The sequence below is a fragment of the Triturus cristatus genome, chromosome 5_1 (genome assembly GCF_964204655.1).
Source record: "Triturus cristatus chromosome 5_1, aTriCri1.1, whole genome shotgun sequence".
In the NCBI taxonomy this organism is placed as follows: domain Eukaryota; kingdom Metazoa; phylum Chordata; class Amphibia; order Caudata; family Salamandridae; genus Triturus; species Triturus cristatus.
The window spans coordinates 484,192,954-484,214,544 of NC_140587.1; the positions used below are offsets into that span (position 1 = coordinate 484,192,954).

Genomic DNA, 21,591 nt, shown 5'->3' on the forward strand with positions numbered 1-21,591 from the left:
AATAATTTACTCACTGCACGTAATAGTTTTCCGGAGCTTCTGCCTACTACGGCATTTAATCCGCACCCCCTCATTCAGACTATGCGGGGAGCAGTCCCTCTGTCAATTTACTACCTTAACACACGTTCCTTGGTGAAACATCAACTGGATATTTTTTTACTCCTGACTACGGACAAACCTGATGTTCTGCTATTGTCTGAGACATGGCTTACCGATGATTCTGCCCCGGATATACTCGCTGCACTACCCCCTGACTACTACATCATGTCGGCTAATAGAGGCCCGGGCAAGTCAGGTGGCGGGGTGGCCGCTATTATCCACACTGACCTCTCCTTTTGCTCTCTGAAGTGCCTATCTCTCATAGACACGGATAACATCGTGATTAAACTAGAGCCAGCTTATGACTCTCTGGTCTGTGTCCTATTGTACAGACCACCTAAGCCGATGCCTTTCTTCCCAATGACTTTGAGTGAACAGATAGCTACATTAGTGACGGAACATGCTAGGGTTCTCCTGGTAGGAGACTTCAACTACTGGTATGGTGACCCCAACGAAGGGTCTCACTCTGTAGAAATGTCTGACCTACTTAAAAATCTCAATTTATCTCAGCTTGTCCCCTCCCCAACTCACTCTAAGGGCCGAATTCTGGACCAAATTTGGGCTGCTAACCTGAATATCACTATCCCATCTGTGTTACCTTGCATCTGGTCCGATCACCATCTACTGAAATTTCAAATCATGAGATCGGCCCCTCCAAAAGCCAAAGTACGGGAAGGAGGCATGGCTAGAAAATGGAACCTCATTAACAAAGAAGATTTTTTCAATACTTTAGGAGACTCGACTCCAGTTTTACATCACGTGGATGTTAACATTCTGGATAATAAGGTATTCAGGTGGCTTCTTGAGGCCAGTGACAAACATGCCCCTTCCAAAAGAGTTAAATTATTGCGTCGGACTGAAACAAACAGATGGTTTTCAGATGATCTTAAAGCACAGAAACTGACGGTACTTCAATTGGAGAGACAATGGCGCCAACAATACTCTCCTGAAAAAAGATCTCAGTACATCATTGCGCATAAAGATTATAGGAAAAACATTCTGACCGCCAAAACTGCTTTCTTCTCTGATCGCATCCTAAAGTCTAATCATAGCTCTAAAATAATATTCTCTGTAATAGACGAACTCTCAAACCCGGAACGCACCCTAAGAAAGGCCGCTCCTTCCCAGGAACTATGTGATTCCCTGAATGATTATTTCATTGATAAGATTACTCTAATAAAAAGTAGTATACCGCCCCCCCCCCCCCCCCAGCAGAATGGCCCGGCTCATCATTATAACAACAGCACCCTTTACACTTTCCCTCCGATTAGCGAAGAGACCTTCCTGTCTCTTTTAAAGGAAACTAAATCAGGTGCACCCGCGGACTGCTGCCCACCTCATATTCTAAAAGAGTGCTTGGCGATCCATCCTGGCCCGGCCCTTGCCCTACTGAACAAATCTATTACATCTGGTACAGTTCCCTTAGCTTTTAAAAAAGCCACAGTGGTCCCCCTCCTGAAAAAGTTGGGAGCTGACCCGGCGCTCCTCGCCAACTATCGTCCCATATCCTTGTTACCTTTTTTGGCCAAGGTAATGGAGGGTTATGTAGCTAGATGCCTCTCCAACTTCTTGGAGATGTATAAACATTTGGACTCCCATCAGGCTGGCTTTGGTCCCGCGCATTCTACTGAAGCCGTGATCCTGTCAGCTATGGATAGTCTACGTGACTTCGCTGATAGAGGGTGTCCTCGAGCCCTGGTCTTGCTGGATCTGTCTGCGGCCTTTGACACGGTCGACCATAACATCTTGGTCGACCGTGTCAGGGGGACTGGAGTCTCAGGCATAGCGGCGCGTTGGATCTCCTCTTTTCTGAAGGACCGCTCTCAAGCAGTGCGTCTTGGCCAATTTTCTTCTGCCTCTCACATTACCACCTGTGGGGTGCCTCAGGGCTCGGCTCTCTCCCCACACTTATTTAACATCTATATGTCCCCTCTGATTAAATCACTGAAAGAGAGAAAGGTACTGGTCCTTAATTATGCTGATGATCTGCAGCTTCTCCTCAGAGTTGATGGTACCAACGATTCTGTCATGGAATTCCAGGATACTATGTTGTTCATCCAAACTTGGATGGATCTGAACCATCTGAAACTTAATCCTGGGAAAACTGAGATAGTCCTTACCAGGGATAGCTCTAAGCATTGGGGCCACCAATATTGGCCTTCTGCACTCGGTCCACCTCCCATCCCCTCTAGCTCCGCCAAGACTTTGGGGGTACTTTTGGATAGCGGCCTTTCCTTAAAAGCCCAGGTTGGAGCAGTGGTGTCCAAATGCTTCTACCAACTGCGTAAAATCAGGAAGATCCATCTCTTTCTCACTCATGAAGCTATGGCCCAAGCTATGATTTCTACTGTACTATCTCACTTAGACTATTCCAACTCGGTCTACTTGGGAATGCCCCACTATCTGTTCAAACGCCTTCAGCTGGTCCAAAACCAGGCAGCCCGACTGATATACCATCAACCTAAATGGCAACCTGCCTCTCCTCTTTTGAGGAAATTACATTGGCTCCCGGTGTCACGTCGTTGTGCTTTTAAAACCGATTGCCTTATTTTTAAGCCTTTACACGGTACCAGCCCGGAATTTACTAACAACATCATACTTAGGTACGCCCCTACTCGCCACCTAAGATCCACCCATCTTTCCCTTCTTACTATTCCAAACTTCAAGAGGGCCCGTCTTGGAGGTCGCAGGTTTGCCATTCTTGCTCCCAAGCGGTGGAACTCTTTCCCTCTTGAGATCCGAACGTGCATTGACATCCTTCCATTTAGGAAACTCCTGAAAACCTGGCTGTTTAGTCAGGATTAGCTTCCGCTGCCTTGTCAAGCTGTCTGTTAGCGCCATGAAGCCAACCCGGCGTACGTGCGCTTTATAAATACCCACTAACATTAACATTAACATTAACATGATGATCGGCCTCCATAAACTCCCATTGTATACTTCTTTTGTATATTTTAGGAAACCATTTATTTCGTAGTGCTTATTTCTTCAGCAGTTGTTTAATTTACCAATCTATGGGGGAACCAATGTTTGTCCGCTAATCCCTATTTAAGACAATGGGGGTCGAATAAGAATATTATCACTGTCATAGACGTATTATGACTGATGTTTATTTCTGAGGAGGACTGCAAATTAGAAGATATGTTCAAGTAACGATATGGTGAGGGTAAGATTTAACTTTATATTTGTTAGGAAGACATAGAAAACCAAAAAATGGCTAGATTACATGAATGTACTATTCTGTCTCCAACAACTTATATAACATGTTACTATGCAGCCTACGAAACTGTACCTGTGTGCATCCTCAACAATCAGCATTTTCGTATTCAAACCGAATAAAAATAGATTTTATTAAAGGCTACAACTGTACCCAATTTTCTATTACAGAATCAAGTGATAATGCTTATAACCTTTGACCACATGCTAAAATAGCACATTGGCAAGTCACCACATTTCGTGGACGTTGCCCTCTTTTTACTGGTATTGACCAACCTGGCACACAAAAATGCCTCCTTTGAATTTAGTGGGGCCACCCCCAATTAAACCTTCAACAGTCGCCAAAAATGTATTTGTACTCCATTCACCTTAACAGGATCACCCTCTTGATTCACAAGACCCAGAATTTTAAGTCAAGAGGTTAACCAGTATGTAAACAATGTAATTCAAGAGGTAACATTTGCCAGTGATAAGACATGTTCTGCCAGTCTCTATGGACAACACTCCATATACATTACCTAGATGAGCACAATGCCCTGCAACCTTAGAGCCAGCTTTCAATCCCAGTATCAGTTAAAGCACATCTAGGTGGTCACTCCCACTTTCTACATTATTCAACAATCTGCAATGCGAGAAAATCTTTAAGAAATTTCTCAAAATAAACATCCACACCTTATAAAAGTCCTCATTACATAGAACCGTCTAAGGGGGAAACGCCTTTGTTTCAAAAGAGAAGATCTAGCATTGGCTCCATGAGGCTGCTTCGGTGGCCCACGCTTCTTTCATCGTGAAATGGGAAGGCTTGGCCTTATTGTAGGCAACCATTGCGTAAAGTTGACTTCAGCGGCCCGCACCTCATTCCTTTTGAAATGGAGGCGCCTCGCCCATAGGATCATCAGCTGATTTTCTCACACAGACATCAGCCCCCATTACTAAGCGGCCCATGCTGACTCATCTGACATGGGTTTGTGTGTCTCAAACCGGACCACTTGTTTGCTATGGGATGGCAGGAGCGCACACCCCATAGCACACTGCAATGTCCCGGGGGTGGGCACTCTGGTACATTGCTGGAGCCGGCCCTGGGGGGTGGTGGGCCCCAAGGCCATTTACGGCTCCCCTCCAACAGAAATTAAGCCCCAGGGAGCTTGTGGTCCCTGGGGCTGTGTGGGGGGCTGGAGCCCCCCGCACATTATTTTAAAATATAGCCCCAGGGAGGAGGCAGTCCCCCACGCTGTGTGAGGGGGCTGGAGCCCTCCCACACTTTATTTTGAATATGGTCCCGGGGAGATGGCGGTCCCTGGGGCTGCAAGGGGGCTGCATCGCCACCCCCACATTTGTTAAAATAAGACCCGGTGAGGTGGCGGTCTTCGGGGATGCATGGGGGCTGCGTGGCCCCCATACTTCAAACTATCAGCCCCAGGGAGGTGGGGGTCCCCGGGGCTACAGGGACCCTTGCGGGCCCCTGCACATTTATTTTTGATTGCCCCGGGATCTGGCCTACCCAGGGGCCTAAAGTAAACGAAGCACTGGAACCCGTGCTTCATTTCGTTTAAAAAATGTCAGCCGGATTCACAGATCCACTCTGAATCCCGCCCCAATTGTTTTTTTTTTTTTAAATGGGTTTTTATTACCGTGGGGTTCCCTGTTGGGACCCCTAAACAGGCCTAGGGGATCAGGGTGTTTATACCCTGCCCCCTCCCCCCCCCCCCCTTTCTTGGTTTTTCACTTATTTTCCTGTGACTCGGTTCAACTGAGTCACATGATTGCTGCCAACACTTCCTGGTTTGAGGTGTTGGCAACTAATCAGATCTTAGGCACGAGATCGGGAGGGTTCACAGCTCCACCGCGGCCACAGTTGTATATATGTGAAATCTTTACATTCCTCAGGAACTACTGAACGGATTTACACCATTTAACAAAAACAGTGTTCTTGACCTTTCTGCCAAATTTGGTGTAATTTCGTTCAGCAGTTCGGGCTGTAGCCGCGTCAAAAGTTTCCTATGGAAATTAACATTGAGTAAAAGCATTTGGCCCCCCCCCCCCACACTTTTTCTCATGGCCCCTGCTTGACAGGCCACTCCGAAATTTTTCAAGACAGCAGCTGACATGACCTCCCTATTAGTTTTGAATGTTTCATGAAGATTCATCAAACGGTGCCAAAGTTATTGCCAAATCAAACAATGCTTTTACTATGGAAACTAGGTCCTAACTATAGCTACCTACTGGCAACCGTCAGTAGGTAATATAACCAGATTGTATATATGTGTATGTTTTATAATGCAGAAGGTTGATTGATTATTCACTTTTAAAATGCATGACGTTTCTTAATATGTGTCCAGTGTGCCTTTAGTTGTGTTCTTTTATCAATCAGAAAAAGCCATGTTGAAATCCGTTTTTTGTGTTTCAGCATTCAATTAAGTTCACATCTAGAGAAAATAACCATATTTTATCATTTGTAGATGAGTCTGAACTGCTGGAGCAGATGCCAACAAAGATGCAACTAGCGATTGCCATCGATGTAAACCTTGCCATTGTTGAAAAAGTTGACTTATTTAAGGCAAGTAATTGTTCATCCAATACTGTTATGTGTTCTGTGAAATCAATATATATATAATGTTGCACTAAATGCTGGTGCATTGGGTCGTGACTGTCTTACGTCAAATGAAGTACAACTTTAATCCAGTCGTATTTTTATATCTGTGAAAACGATGATTACACAATCACCTAGAATCTATCAAAATCAAAATATCATTTAATTGGCAAAATATCTCAAATTGTATGCCTTCTGCGCACATATCATACCATTCATTGTCATAAATGCAAAAGAATGATCCTCCTTTCACAGAACTTTCTAATCCCATTTGCTCTTACTCCCAACATTACTAGGTCATGACCTCAGGCTGTTGTCACGTGTGTCGATTGATAGCCCCATGCACTTTTTGCATCAGGCATGCTCCTGGCTCATTAGTTCCATAACACCCCATGAGTCTGTTACCTACACAGCCGCCATTACTGCCACACTACCTGTGAAGCAGGCTCAGATCTAACAGGTTCAACACAAACTTTCAATGAGAGTCCAGGTTATTCATCTGGTTACCATCACCACAAATTCATACAGGGGGAATGCCTTTACTTCGCAAAAACTTCACAATCCGGCAAAGCTGTTGTTGAGAATGGTCGACATAGAATAGTAGAATGCTTAGATAAAGCCCCAAAACATAGCAGAGCACACTTTTACTTTACAAGCACAGGCTTGGTGTAGAAATGTTCATTTATATCCTCTGTTTACGGCTACACAGTCTACTAATGATGGATTTTTTCTTTTATACAGGGCTGTGACAAGCAAATGATTTACGATATATTGATGAGGCTCACTTCAATTGTATATTTACCTGGAGACTTTGTCTGCAAGAAGGTGAGACTTGGTATTCATCGGTAACGTGTTCTTTTCACATTTGTCCTACTAAGGCACTGATTTCTCGAGTAGGGTGAAATAAAATGGGGTATTTACCACAACTGATAAATACTGGCACTATGGAGTAAGGTATTTACAAATCCCTTATTTTCAATTATACATACTGGAATAAGGCATATCAACGTGGATTCAGTACTTATTAAAGCAAAATCAGTTGGTTTACCCTTTTTGCTAGGCATACATTTCATCACATATTAACTGGTAAGATCTAACAGAGGAAAATACAGAGGGGCAGATTTACAAGAAAGTGACGCATCTGTAGAGATGCGTCATTTTTCCTGCGCCACCCTGAGAAACCCTTGTGCCACCATGGATGCACCATATTTACAATACGGCGCACCATGGCGCAAGGATTGACAGATGCGTCAGAAATTCTGACGCATCTGTTGATGCAAAATTCACGCATAGCGGGAGTCGTGTCGCAAGCAAGGCGCAAATCAAGCAATGCATGGGGAGGCCTATCCTCATTGTGCTGCGTCACTCCTTACGCCTGCTCCAAGCAGTCGTAAGGTTTTGACGCAGTGGCCTCCTAGAAGTGTTGCAGTGAAATCTTGTAGATTTCACTGTGTCACTTCTACGAGGGTTTTTCGCGTGGGAACACCCACCCTGCATACATTATACCTGACTGTCAGAACCCAATAACGTCTCAGTCAGGCTAAAAGATCTGTTAATTCCATAACCCTGAAAACTCCTCTTCCATTTAGGAGAAAAGTGTTGTTCAGATTGAGGAAGTACAAAAGGAATTCCAAGATGGCCGCAAGGAAGTTGATCACAGTGCAACGTTCAAGTGTTGCAGCTGTGGAAGCGCGTTTAGAATGTCCAGGAGAGTCTCCTTTGGAATTTTGCACTTCACCTGAGATTCCTACGGAGAAGGACCCATTTTCTAGTCTCGGCGCAAAAATTAGATAGGATAGAGCGTCGCGTGATTATTCAACGTTTTAGTTTCGTCGCTCACAAGAATTGGTTACCTGAAGTTTTGGGCTCGTCTGCAGTCATTCAAGTAAGGTCTATGTGACATTATGACTCGAGCGAGTCTGCACATAATTAGCGTTCAAGTTTTTAGTACGCGCAGTGACAAATTTGTTGAAGTGTTCTTGGAAAACTCTGAGAATCATCTTGTTTCTGACATGTGCGTAGGAGTATAGTAGTCAAAGCTGTACATGCGCGTAAATACGTTAGCATTCTTTTCAGTTATCGCACTTCCACTAAAGCATTCCTGATAAGTCTAGCATCTAATTAGCTTTGTGTCTGGTTAACATACCAATGTAGAAAACTGTAGTTTTGTAGCGCGATAGCACTCGCGCTTCTCAGTTAGTCCGTTATCCTTTGTTAGATTGTATGATTGAACAACTACTGCCTAATCCTTGAATTCCTAAACCGAATGCTAAACAACGAGCAATCCCAAACAACTACATTTTAACAACGAGTTCCTAAACAACGAAAAAAAACACCTCAAGACTGGCCATTAGATGGCACTATTGTAATAATCAATTCACACATACAAGGAGCACTCTAATTCAATCCAATATTTGATTCAAACATAAACATCATTTATTCTTGATTATCATATTTTTTCCAGACATGGAGAAAATCCAACTAATTCCATGTAAATGTCCTCTTTATTATATGCCTCCAGTTGGTCCTTTATCCTTGTTCAATGTCAGTATCCAAAAAGAAAAATTATATGTTTGTGGTGCTTTATCCTTGTTCCATGTAAAAGTCTGTTTTTTTGAGTTTTTTATCAATAAAGTTCCTTTTGATCCATCAAACGTTTAGTCCATCCTTTTAGGCTCCAATCATTATATCAAGGATAATAGTTCAATTCCTTATTTCAAAAACTCTCAACAGCCGACGCGTTTCGTCCCCTCCTGGGACATCATCAGGGCTGTGAAATAAACAAGAAAATTCAATCAGAATCTAATCCCTCCTGCAAATATATTCGCACCCTCCCTTCTATTTGGGAATGGTTGAACGATGACCATTTTAAAGTGAGCACTAACAGTTTCTAATGTTATTGAAATTATTTAAATACAATACAGTTACTCCCTGTGCGCACAAGTGTGGGACCCTCATCGTTGTGGCATTTGTTGATCACTATTGTAATAACATTACTTCCATGAAATAGTATTACCCATTTCATTGATACTTAAACCAACTTATATTTTAATATATATTCATAGTTTTTAAAACCTGACGAACTACAAATGATTGAAAAGTTTGGAAAATGATAGTATGCTATAAATGAAAAATCTATAGAAAAATGAAACATCAACAATATTTTATACAAATATTTTTACTTATTTTTGATAATAATTCCATAACATTTTATTAATTAAATAATTTTTTTAACAAAATGTTGACAGATTTTTTTATTTATCAAAAGAATAAAATAATTAATCTATTCAAACAATGTAAATGACCTACCCGACAACGTTGAAGGGGAGGAGGAGAGAGACTCGTGTATTTTGGTGCCCCCAACATATTACCATGTTAGCATGATGAAGGCTGTCTGCTTCACTGCTCTCCTCAGTGCCTGCCTTCCTGGTGATAGTGCCTACCTGATAATGCCAGAGCATTCCCAAAGACGCTGTTCCCTTCACGTGCTGGTCTCGAAGAAGTACACATGCATGGCCCTGGGGAACTTCAGAGCTTTGAGGGTGTGCTTTGCGTTGGCCAATTTTACCCTGACATGACTACCCACCCCGACACTCATATAAAATGTAAACAAAGTGGTAATGGCTGCCTCTCATTCAAGCACTCAAACAGCTGCTATGCCCTCCCCCTTTTCCTTCCCAGCCTCGACATCGTCCGTCTTTCAACAAGTCAAAATCGGGCGCGTGGGAAACCTACGCCCCCACCCCTGCTCGTTCCACCACCCCTGCCATTTCTAAGTGTCCTAATGGGGTGTCGTGCCTTAGCAGCAGTCCGGATGGCAGAGATTAATGTCAGGCCTTAGGGGCGGAGAAGAGTGACGTTCAACGCACAGCCATAGAATTGTGGCGGAGAGATGCGGAGATTAATGTCAGGCCTTAGGTCGGAGAAGAGTGACGTTCAACGCACATTCATAGAATGGGGGCGGAGAGATGCCACGAATAGTTTTGCAGTCCGGGAAAGGTCGTGGTTTAGGACTTCGTTGTTCAGGACTTTGTTGAGCAGGATTTGTTGTTGTTCGGACTTCGTAGTTCCGGTAAGTCGTATTTAAAACTTCGTTGTTTAGGATGTTTCCCCTTTGTTAACGTCTAATATCCTCGCATCTTATGAGCCAGCTCAGAAAATTACAAGGTTGTGTTTACTTAGCATCATAGCTTACCTTTTGAGTGACGTTTGGTGTCTCTGGTCGATCTTTTGTTTCTTCGTGAGTCATAGTTCTTGAAAAAAGCAGAGAATAATTGTACAGAAATTAATACAGAACAACCATTTACATCCTAAAATGTAACATGCCTGAAAATAATAAAGAGTTTGTTTGCCTACAAATAAGAAAACAATAGAATATAGGAAGAGAGGCTAGAGCCAAGAAAATACTAGCTATGTTATTTATGAAATGTAAATATTAAAGAGTCAAAAAGGGCAAGAGTGGCGAGAGTAAGTTGTGCATGTTTTCTTGCAGTTGTTTGCCAGAATACTAGTGCTCAGAAGACAAAACAAGAGAGAGCAGGAGCGTGCAAGAAGACTGGGAGAAGAATTAGAGAAAACTTGGCTGTCTCTTCTCTGTCCCCTTGCCCTTTCCCCCCTTTGAGTTTACTGGCTTTGCAAGTTAAATATTGGCGACGGGAGAGTCGAAGAGGGGCATTGGGTTCAAGCATCATTCTGCTCCTGTGCATATTGTTGTGAGCCTATCTGACACTGATGCAGGTATAATGTGACGTAGGGCTTTACAACGTGATTCATCTCCCTAGAAGCGTCGCATTGTAAATGGGTTGCATTTTTATGCAAGGGGCTTGTAAATATGCCCCAGATTGCAGAATTCTGATCCATAGACAAACTCCTGCTTAGTTGGGGACAGTGGCAGCTGGTGACATTTGGAAGTGGCGAGGCGTAAAAGTTGGGTATGACTTTTATGTAGCAAGTGAAATGAGCAAGAATAATGGCTAAACGTGGGTGGGTTGTCCTTCTCCCAAAAAATAAAGAAAAAACATTGTCAAATGATCACTTTAAAAAAAGAAATTTAGTGAGAAAGCAAGGTTTATAAGCGGTGGGAACATATAGGGCCTGATTTAGATCTTGGCGGTCTGACCGTGGCCTGCTGTCGCTGCGGGCCCTGAAAGACCATTAGCTAGTGGCGGTCTACCTGCCCTATCTAGATGTACACGCGATAGACAGAAGACCGCCATGATGGCGGTCTTCTGTGCTGGCGAGCCACCTGCCATTGCCGTCCTGACAGCAGGGTGCCACGGAGCAGAGGGAGGCAGGGACACAGGCACAGTAGCTCCACTTCTGAAGGGCTCAACGGCCTGTAGCCAGGGCCTGGGGTGTCATAGTGGGGGAGGTTAGCATTATAACACTTAGCATTACAGAGGACAAGGCGCCAAATCACACGTGCTTGCATCCAGTCCTACCCTGTGACAAATGGGAAACAGTGAGATCTATTACTATGAATGACAGACGTCTGGCCTCAAGCAGGAATGCAGTGTATGACACATGAAACCATGGCGTTGACAGAGTCACTGGCCTACAATGACCACCATACAGAATACAATTGCAATGAAGGGCTTTAGAAAGGTAAGCCCTGTGTCATGCGTCACATTGCAGAAAGTTGATTTACTGCCTGGCTTCCGTCTCCTGCTTCACAGCGAGGCGGGCAGGCAGCCCGGAATTAAATACATACATTTGTTAGGAGATAACATCATATCTCTAAATAAATTGATCTATTTAATAATCTTTGAGGTAAACATGTAAAAATTTCAGAGGGGCGCATCACCTGAGCCCTTATGTCGGGATTGAAATTTACCCCTGCATTCAAAATCATGGTCTAAGGAGGAGATTGAAAGAAATCTATCCATGAAATGTAACATCATTGTTGAAGTAATCCAAACTATTCACCTGATTGCCAAATTCTAAGCCGTCTCCTTGACAGTGTAAAATTGGAGTGTGGACAGAAAGTTAGATTCATGCTCTAGCTAAGATCTCACAGGAAGTCTCCAGAGAGGCAAACCAGAGAAAATGATAGAGGCAAACAAAGAGATGGAGGGCCATAGGCTAGGTTGGGGAAGGAACTACGTCCGTCGCCTCAGATGCAACCTAACCACTATATTTTAGAAAACCTGATGTGTCGGTGTGGTTTCGTCACTGAAACTGGTTGACCTGGCAGAAGTGCTTTTGTTGAATGCGAGCACTGTTGACAGGCTATGCCAGAGTCAGCATTTTTTACAATTTCCAATCAAAAACCATCAAAGCAGGAGTTTTATTTTGAAAAATGTAAAACTAAGACGTTTGACACGCTGGGGCTTTTCTCTCTATAACAAAACAAATGGACTGTAGGGTGATAAATACACCTCTGTCTACAATAATACCTAAGTTATTATTGCACTTAACTCTTCTTATATATGTACTGGTTATATTTATTAAACTCAGAGACCTCCTTGAAAATCCCCTTATTGGTTGAGTAAATGTACGAGTAAGGATAAAAAACACTTATATGCATTTCATGTAATGAACATTTATTCTGCATTACGCTGAGTTCACACATTTAAAATCATCAATATGTGCCACGCTGTCCATGTTATTATCATGATTTGAACAATAGACGTCCAGTCTTAAAACTGGGCATGGTCAGCCTGTAGGTATTCCACACCATAGCAGATCGTCAGGTATTATTCAAATGATTAGTCCTCTTAATGTTCTGATAGAGGTCAAAAACTGAATTCCTTCTTCAGCTTTCCAAAGTGGACTTCTACTTGAATATGGTCAATAAGTTTTGGCTTCACAACATATGGCCTCCAAATTATTCAGCCTAAAGTCAAGCAATCAATATATCAACTGGCCACAGACAACTCATCCACAATGGTCCTAAAGATATCATGAATGTGTAATAGGAGATTCTCTGTGCTCTCTCTAAATGAGTGCAGGGGTTTATTACTTTACAGCCATTCAGATAATTGTCCAGCTCACAAATGTTTCTCTCAACATGTGGGGAATATTGATGTTTTTTCTACTTGCTGGGGCCATACATTTATACATGAAGGTCGTACACAAACAAATCAGAAAGGACATGGGGTTAGATGTCCTACTATCAGTAGGGCAAGCCTTCTGAAACCATGTTTGCTGGCAGTCAAGCACCACAAACAGTGTATCCGATTGTGGAGCAGACTGGGTCTCTGCTGTCAGAAAAAAAGCATTTATGTCACCTCTAAATATGGTGGGTGAACCAAGAGGGTGGCGGATATAGCATCTGCTAATTTCGATGGATGCCCATGCAAGAGCTTGGGCCCACCTAAACATTTATCTCCAGTCCAATGGTCTTGGCAGCAGCTTGAGAGGTAAAAGAGAGAAAACAATCACAGTTAGATCGCAATACAGTGTAACAAATTTGGTAACACAATAATCCACTTGACAACTAAATCTGAGTTGAGTAGGGTTTAATTATAAATTTAGAAACAAATTGATATAGACCAGTCACAACATTATCATGTAGAAATCCAGAATGATCAAAATGAGGCCAAATATCCTGAAAAGATTCATCCTATATAATACAAAGCAGACAACTAACTCTATGATGACAATGTAAATAATCAGGAAAAATAATTGAGAATTAAACTGCATCAAATGACTCTACAAGGTAAGTATGAGCAAACTAACTCTCCCTACACTGCTAAAAGAGGCAACCCTAAACAATGAAGCATTTAGAAAAGATGAAATTAGAAATGTGTCACCTGTTGGAGTTTCCAGTAGAAGCACTCCAACCATGGGTCACTTAGCATAAAGCTACACCAGCAGACACATAGATCTGCTCCCTGATAAGTCCTAAGATGTCTCTCCTGTCCCTTTCTAAAGTACAGTATCAAATATCATTTGTATCCAAGGTAGACAATCCCACGTGACTTTCACCAGTATTTTCCAGGACTCAGACACAACTGGATACTTGCCCTACCTTTCTCACATCGACAGGTTGCAACTTCATTTGTCCTTGGTCATTCTTCTCCTCCTCCATGATAACTCACCATCCTGCTTGTTACCACATTTCTCCTTGCCAACTTTGTTTTCTCATACTCTGTTATCTAACAAAACAAAACCCTTCTATGCTAACTAAGGAGGATTTGTCCACATCTGCAGTGGAAAGAAAATACAAGCAAATACATTCTATGTTGAAGATTAAATACGAATTACGTGTTAGACTGAGCTTGAACTGAACAATTTCTTGAGGCCCACTCTAGTCAGGTTAGCACTGCACAGGGTTACAGAATGCGTGCTCATGTCTACACAATAATAAATGCAGCTTCTTAATACATGTATAAATTGTAAAGGATTACCAAGATGTAATTCCAAATGCACCTGCATGAAAAAATTCTTGTTACGCGAATAAATATCTAAACATTAGTCTACACATATATATTCTATTTTATTAATCCCACAATAGGACATGTTTTCTGTTAACTTCTCCTATAACATTAATTAGAAAATATTACATAGACCTTTATTAGTCATGTTCTATACACATAAATCATCACGTTGAGTAATTTAAATGTGCAAAACTCCATTTCTTTAGTAATATTAATCACATAGATAGTCAAGACCTGACTACGCATGATTATGATGCACTCCTAAAGTATCTCAGGTTGGAATAAAAATTACTCTTCTCCAATCCCCCCTCTGATGGCATATCAAGCCATCACACAATGTCTTAATCTTATCCCTTGATTTGATCAGATTAACCAAGTTAAACCCTTGTTGTGGCAATTTAACTCCTCCGAACACTTCAATTCATTTTAATATTCATTCAGCTTCCTTTCTAACTTTAAGACTTCCCTTTTTCGAGAGACCCTTTTCTTCGCCTTGTATCTCCTGCACACCTTTGTAGCCACAATCAAGATTACTGCACAAAGGGCAATAATCAATTCAACAGCTGTCTCAATATGGAACCAACTAGACTACTTCCCAAATCTGCAAACCATCTACCTACAGCACTAAATCCATGTCCAACTGAATCCAAAACACCTTCTACCTCCAATCTACTCACTTCATTATGTATATCAGTAATATTCTTTATGAACTTCTGGAGGTCCTTACTTTTGTCTGGGACATAAGTACAACACTGTTGAACCTTCAACATGCGGCAGACTTTTGTGAGCAGAATGTCTAACATAAGACGGTTCTGAAAACTCTAGCCCTAATGGCAACCATCTCAGTATTTATAAGCAATAAATCTCCAGCTGTATTAGTAGACAATTTATCATCTACGTTAGAAAGCTTTCTAACAATGTCATTCAATATCATCCCTACGTTTGGAATTTTTGCACCTACAGATCTCCCATAATTCCTCCAGCACTGGCACCTCATTTGGGCCTAGATTTCTCCTCCCAAACAGAAAGATCAAAATTCTCCACATGATAAATCTTTGGAAAAACTACTCCTTTATAGCATGTTCCATTCCATTTGTTTGGCAACTTGAAATAAGCATTCTTGCCATAAATTAAATAAACTTTAGGAAGCACAGGGTCGGTTCCATCCAGGAACAATTTCCAAGGTCCTTGAACCACAAAGGTATGATTACACAAACTTTCCCCTACAGGAATGATATCGTATTCATTCTTATCATTGCACAGGGACAGTTTTCCATGGTGTTCCCAATCTAATGTCAATACATAAGTGTTCACTGCTGCTTGAAGATCTACCTCTTCATGTGACCAACTCGTAGCACAAACTCTTTTGGCTGCATTAGTCTTTACTGTTCTACATCTATTTTCTGCTTGCTCTAAGAATTTCTTTTCTATGACACTGAGGACACAGGTCAAATTATACCTATGTGCTTAAGCAGTATCTATCGTTTAAATCTGGGAAAAATATCTACTAACTGTTCCAGCAACTCGCGCATGTGAATATTGATTTAAATGTTTGAACAGCAGGACTTCTGAGAAGACCAAATCGTAATTAGATTATTTTTACTGAAAATGACCCTGACCATAAAAAATACCGAACAATAAGCTGCATGTAATGCCACATGTCAATGGTCTGTGTTGAAATGTACTGCCCTCAGCTACTGAAGCAGGTAACTGCATGCAGACATAATAGTACCTTGCTTCCATTCTGTTAACGTTCTCATGAAGTGGATTAGAATAAGCATTTAATGTGTAATCTCATCTAGACTAATAATATTCATTTTGTACTATTAAGACCCAGACCAAGGTGGTAGAGAAATAGCAGCAACAGAATCTTCTCTGTCAGTCTCCACCTGTGCAAACAGCAGACAGTCTTTATTTGTGCTCAACTTTATTTACAAAATATGTACAACCTTCCCAAGGCTTCCCTAGCACTACTCTGCATTCTTCTAGATGTCAACCCTAATTTTATTCTTCCACTTTTAGAGAGGAGCTGAGAGTGGATGGAATACCAATTCACAATGCAATACAATTAAAATGATAAAGAACATAACAAAGAATGTAAGGTCCACACCAAGTTTAAATAAGCTATGACGGTACATTTGGTCTTGGTCAGTATGTATTTTAATTATTTTTCTAGGTGTGAGGCAATTTGATCTTTGTGTGCACTTTTAAGCAACTGAGACATAATAGGATTCACAATGCAAGAACGTGTGCTGCCTTTTCTAATATGGTTTGGGAGAGAACTTCTCTGATAGCCTACCTTATCTGACTCACATTTTTTCCTGATATAATTTAATTACCTTAACTGCTGCACGTTTATTGTTTCTGAGTCACTGGAAGCCATACAATCAAATAAATAATCTAAAATCTTTGTTGGCATAAAGGGCACAACTTGAAGTGAGGCACTCACTTCCAATAGACTTTAATTAATTTGAATTGTGCCTATATCATTTTACCTCATACATTCCGTTGTCACATTTTTAAGTTTGCCTCCAGCATGCATACACTGTCAGCGAAAGCTATTATCCTTTAAAAAAACAATCTTAGAGGGGGCTTAGAGCCCATTACCATTACCATGTCACTCATTTCCATGCTTCCCATTGGTCAGGCTGGGGTCTGGCTTCTTCCTAGGCTTCAGAGTCTTCAGGTTCTTTGTCCATGTCATCGAGCATGAACCAAGTACTGCTTGCTGTGGCCAGTGTCCTTCCACTGGCCAGCAGGTACTCTTTTATTTTTACTTATCAGCAGGCACTCAGAGAGTGCATGCTCTACAGTCCTACTACTTGTTATGTTATGTTAACATTACTTCCTATAGCGCGCAACTCACACGGGGGCATCTCGGCGCTGCTGCGGATCCTAATAGGAAATACATATCAGATGAACTCAGAATAAGTAGGCTTTTAGTAGTTTCCTAAATTTACAGTATGTGGGGGTGGCTCGCAGGGTTAGGAGAAGTTTGTTCCAGTATTTAGGGGCAAGAAAGGAGAAGGCCTTTCCCCCAGTGTATATTTGACGTATACGGGGGACACACAGTAGGGCTTGGTTGCTGGATCTAAAATTGTGGCTAGGGACGTAAGCAGTTATCTTATTTTGGAGATAAAGTGGGCCTTTGCCTTTTAAGGCATTGTACATGAGGCAACAGATATTAAAATGGGAACGCTTCTTCACTGGTAGCCAATGCAGTTCCTTCAGCAAAGCTGCTGAGGGAGTTCCTGAAGGGCTGTTCAGAATAAGCCTGGCCTCAGTGTTCTGGACCACATGGAGTTTGGAGAGCAGTGATTCACTAGCTTCTGCCAAAAGAGCATTTCCATAGTCCAATCCGCTTATCACCATGGCCTGGACCAGTGTTCTATGGATCGTCGTGGGGAGAAAGGGGAAGATTCTGCGCAGAAGGTGCAGATTGTAGTAGCAAGCACTAGTAGTTGCCGCAATCTGGTCTTTCATGATTAATGTTTGATCTCACTTTATCCCCAGATTCCTTACAGTTTGTTTGGGCACGGGGATAGCACCCAATTGGTGGGGCCAACAGTCATCTGACCAGATGGAGGGTCTTTTCCAAGCAGTATAATCTACGTCTTTTCTGAATTTAGCTGGAGGCAGTTCTCAGTCATGCAGTTGGAGATTGCTAGCATTCCTGATTCAAAACCTTTTTTGCTATTTTCAGGTCTTGGCCTAGAGTAAACATCAGCTGGGTGTCATCAGCATATGATATAATCTCAAAGCCACAGTGCTCTGCAATCTTCGCTAACGGGGCCATATAGATATTGGACAAGGTGGGGCTCAGGCATGAGCCTTGTGGGACACCCTTGTCCAAGCTCATTTTGCATGATGAGTACGGGCCCAGGATAACAGTTTGCTGTCTATCTGTCAGGAAATTCTGAAGCCACTTAAGTGCCACACCCTGTACACCGATTGCTTGCAGCCTTTACAAGAGCCTTGGAAGAGAGATTTATCAAAGGCTGCTAAGAGATCTAATAATATCAGTATCACAGGGATTCCTGAATCCACCCCCAGTCTCAGTGAATCAGTCACGGCCAGGAGCACCGTCTCTGTGCTGTACCCTTGGGGGAAACCAGATTATGAGGGATCAAGGATGTGATTGAATTCGAGATAAGATCCCAGCTGCTTGTTTATTAGGCCTTCAAGTTGTTTGCCCAGAAGAGGTAACAAGGATATTGTGCGATAATTGCTGAGAGATTGTTGGTCCAGCGTTGCTTTTTCAAAAAAGGGCCGTACCGATGCTGCCTTCCACTTTGTCGGAATAGTGCCTGTTTTTATTGAGCAGTTAAAAATCTCTTGGATCATGGGGCGCAGGAGGTAGCGAGAAGGGATATTATCTCCTTCATCCCTGTCCTCCTCCCACTCCAAAACTAACTTTCCCACATCACCCCAACCTCCATTGATTTTCACAGACCCCACCCCTTCTCCCATTCAACCATGTGTTCCCTCCTTCCCCCACACCCCTGTGCTGTTTTGTTTTTATGTTACACAGGAGCGTTGGCCACTGCGCAGCGTGGCTTAAAGGCAGAAGAAAAGGTGCTATGAAATGTTCAAAGTTGCCCAGGTCATACTGCTTTTGTCTTTTTAGGTCTCGCCTTGCTATTGCGCAAGCGATTGCAAAGCGAGACTATAGAATACGGGTTTCAAAAGTGCTCCCAAAAAGCGGATTGCATGGCTAGCACGCGCACAATCACGCGCATCGTGCCGCCATGCAATCCGCCTTTTGGGAGCACTTCAAAGGGTCCGCTCCCCCGCCCTCAAGCGCGCGCGCGCGCCACGCTCCGCCGGGCTTGTTTTTCTTTTTTTTTTTAAACTTCAAGCGCGAGGCGCGCGTGCGGTCAATTCTTGTTTATCATTGTAAGCATTCGGTCAGTAGTTCCAGCATGGAAGGAAATGTTTAAAAAACACACGAACTAAACGAAAGAGTCACGCGCGTGGCAGGGAACCCACGTGGTTCTCTAAAAATGTAACGGATTTTGAATGAACTGACATTTTAGTCTTTTTAGGCGACTTTAACGTTTCTTGGGGTTCAGCCATCGTGATTGTTGGATTCGCTGCCTCGTCCTAGTCTACCACACATTTAAGAGCAAAGTTAAAGTGCGCGGTCTCTTTTAAATTTAATTGATGTCTAATGAGGTCATTGGTGAGCAGCCAGGTGATTTGCATACACCCGGTTCAGGTCAGAGGAGAGCGTCGTGCATCTTGCGCGGACAGTGAGTGGTTCAGGAGAGACATTGAAAGGTTGGTATCCAGGTGAAGCGCGCGGTTTCTGATGCTGGCGCTCTCTAGGCTGCTCAGGGGTTCCTGAAATGTATGTCCTGCCAGGAGCGTATGTAAATCTGTCTCAATTCCAGATAAAGAAACGTGTGTCTTTCCTCTCGCTTTTTTTCTTTCTGAAGTCTGCGCAATACACGTAAGGTACGTGAATGTCGTTCACCAACTGAGGTACTGGAGGTATAAGAATATTTGTTCCTGGTCCTATTTGGTTGTTTTATGGTGTTTGTTTATCCGAATTTACTTCTTGCTCGCTGGTAGAGCGCTCTGAATGCCTTTAGACAAAGTCTGGGCCATACAAAAATCGCTAAAAAGATTACAAAAAATACGCACGTGTAATATTAGTAGTCCATAGGGCGAATCATTCTGTGACTTAATTTTCGCTTTCTAGAGTAAGTATGCGGTCGAAAGACTGCAGGTGAAGAAGCCAGAACAAAAATAACTGATGTTTCTTTGTGTTAACTATATTTTTTTCCAAAAAGCTTGTTGTGACTTTTTTTTTGTTTATCGTTTTTGTAATGTTAAAAACGCAACTGTGAGTCCTCGTACGTGACTTGTCCGTGTGTTTTGTTTTTTTCCGGAAAAAAGGACTGGACAGATTGCGTTACATTTGACAGGGGCAACTGTTGTAAATATTATTTGACCGTAATGCACCGAGTCTCCGCCAGGTGCTGTTGTTTCAGTGATTAGTTTGCAATACGTGATTTCTGTTTGCTACGTCGTGGGAAAGGCTAGAGGAGTCTAATAAAGTTATGTTTAACTGGGAAGCCACATTACTGAAGCTATTGGGACACCAGTACATATGTACAGAGAAGTTTTAAAGCATGAGCTCAGGGCCCAACATTACCGTGGGCCCCATGGAAAGTAAAAAACCTCGCGAGTAAGCGGCCTCTCTTTATTTTCATATCTTGGCCCATCTCTGCCTACCTCTCTACCCCTGGGTCTGTCTCTCTCTGCCCAGCGGCATACAGGAGTCCTGAAAAGCCCAATGTCGCCTGTTTTTGTGTAAACCCTGTTTCTGAAAGAACTTTTGGCATCATGCGAGCTTCGATGAGCAGAAAATAGGTGTTAAAATCATCTAAAGTTGTTATGAACTGGGCCCTAAAAATTCTTAAGACGGCACTGCACGTGTACCAAGAAACGCTTGTAGGAAACGAAGTTTCAGAAACAACTTGTAGATGAAGGGCACTTAGGATGGGAAGGTTTCTGCAATTATGGGTATGTTTAGCCAGACTACCTCATTAATGAAAGCTTAGTCTCCGCACCAAAGGCAGAAAACTTATGGTTAGGGTGACACCCCTCTTCCATTTCTGGACTTTGCATTTGCACATCATTATCGGGCTTGCTGGTCCAACTGGCTCAATTAAAATGAACCAAGAGTATATCTACCAGAATATATATATATAAATCACCGATAATCCTTCATCAGCTGACCGCGTAGTCAACGCTTCCTCCGCCACAAAGGATGAACGAACCACCAAAATTTCAGGCAAAATCAATGTTTATTGCTGTTTCCTGATGACGCGTTTCGGGCACCACTTGCCCTTGTTCACATTCACTCTCCCGGAATGAGTAAAGTGGTGTACTAGTGACTTGGAGCCATCTGGTTGCCCTTCATAAGGCACCAACTTCAAAGGACAAGTCAGAGACTAGATCAAGAGAGAATAAAACAAAGGTCAGAGGTGATGTATTAGACTAGGTAACTCAGGGAAGTGAGACAGTAAGGTTATTGAATCCAGAATCAAGTGCCTTTTGAAGAGAAGTTTCAGAAAATGTTGCAAGAGAAGCCGACAGACCAGGAGGGAATAAATTCCATATGCTGGTCACCATTCATAAGAAAGGTGGAGTCATGAGTAGAGATGTGCAAGCCAGAAAATTAACAGGGAGCCAAGTTCTAGCCTGGCTCGAAGAACCCGTGCAGGATCTAGGTGCTAAAAACTGCTGACATACTATAAACATCATGTAACAATATAGAAGATTCTCTTCAAAATTCTA

General features: G+C 42.5%; 1 protein-coding gene across 1 annotated transcript in view; it reads left to right on the top strand.

Annotated features, from left to right (window-relative positions):
* CNGB3 (cyclic nucleotide gated channel subunit beta 3) overlaps positions 1-21,591 on the top strand; it is a 966,824-nt gene that overhangs the window by 672,106 nt on the left and 273,127 nt on the right. Inside the window, exons 14-15 of the mRNA XM_085604101.1 lie at positions 5,772-5,869; positions 6,644-6,727. Of these exons, the coding sequence (XP_085460227.1) occupies positions 5,772-5,869; positions 6,644-6,727 (182 nt within the window). The remainder of the gene's footprint in view (positions 1-5,771; positions 5,870-6,643; positions 6,728-21,591) is intronic.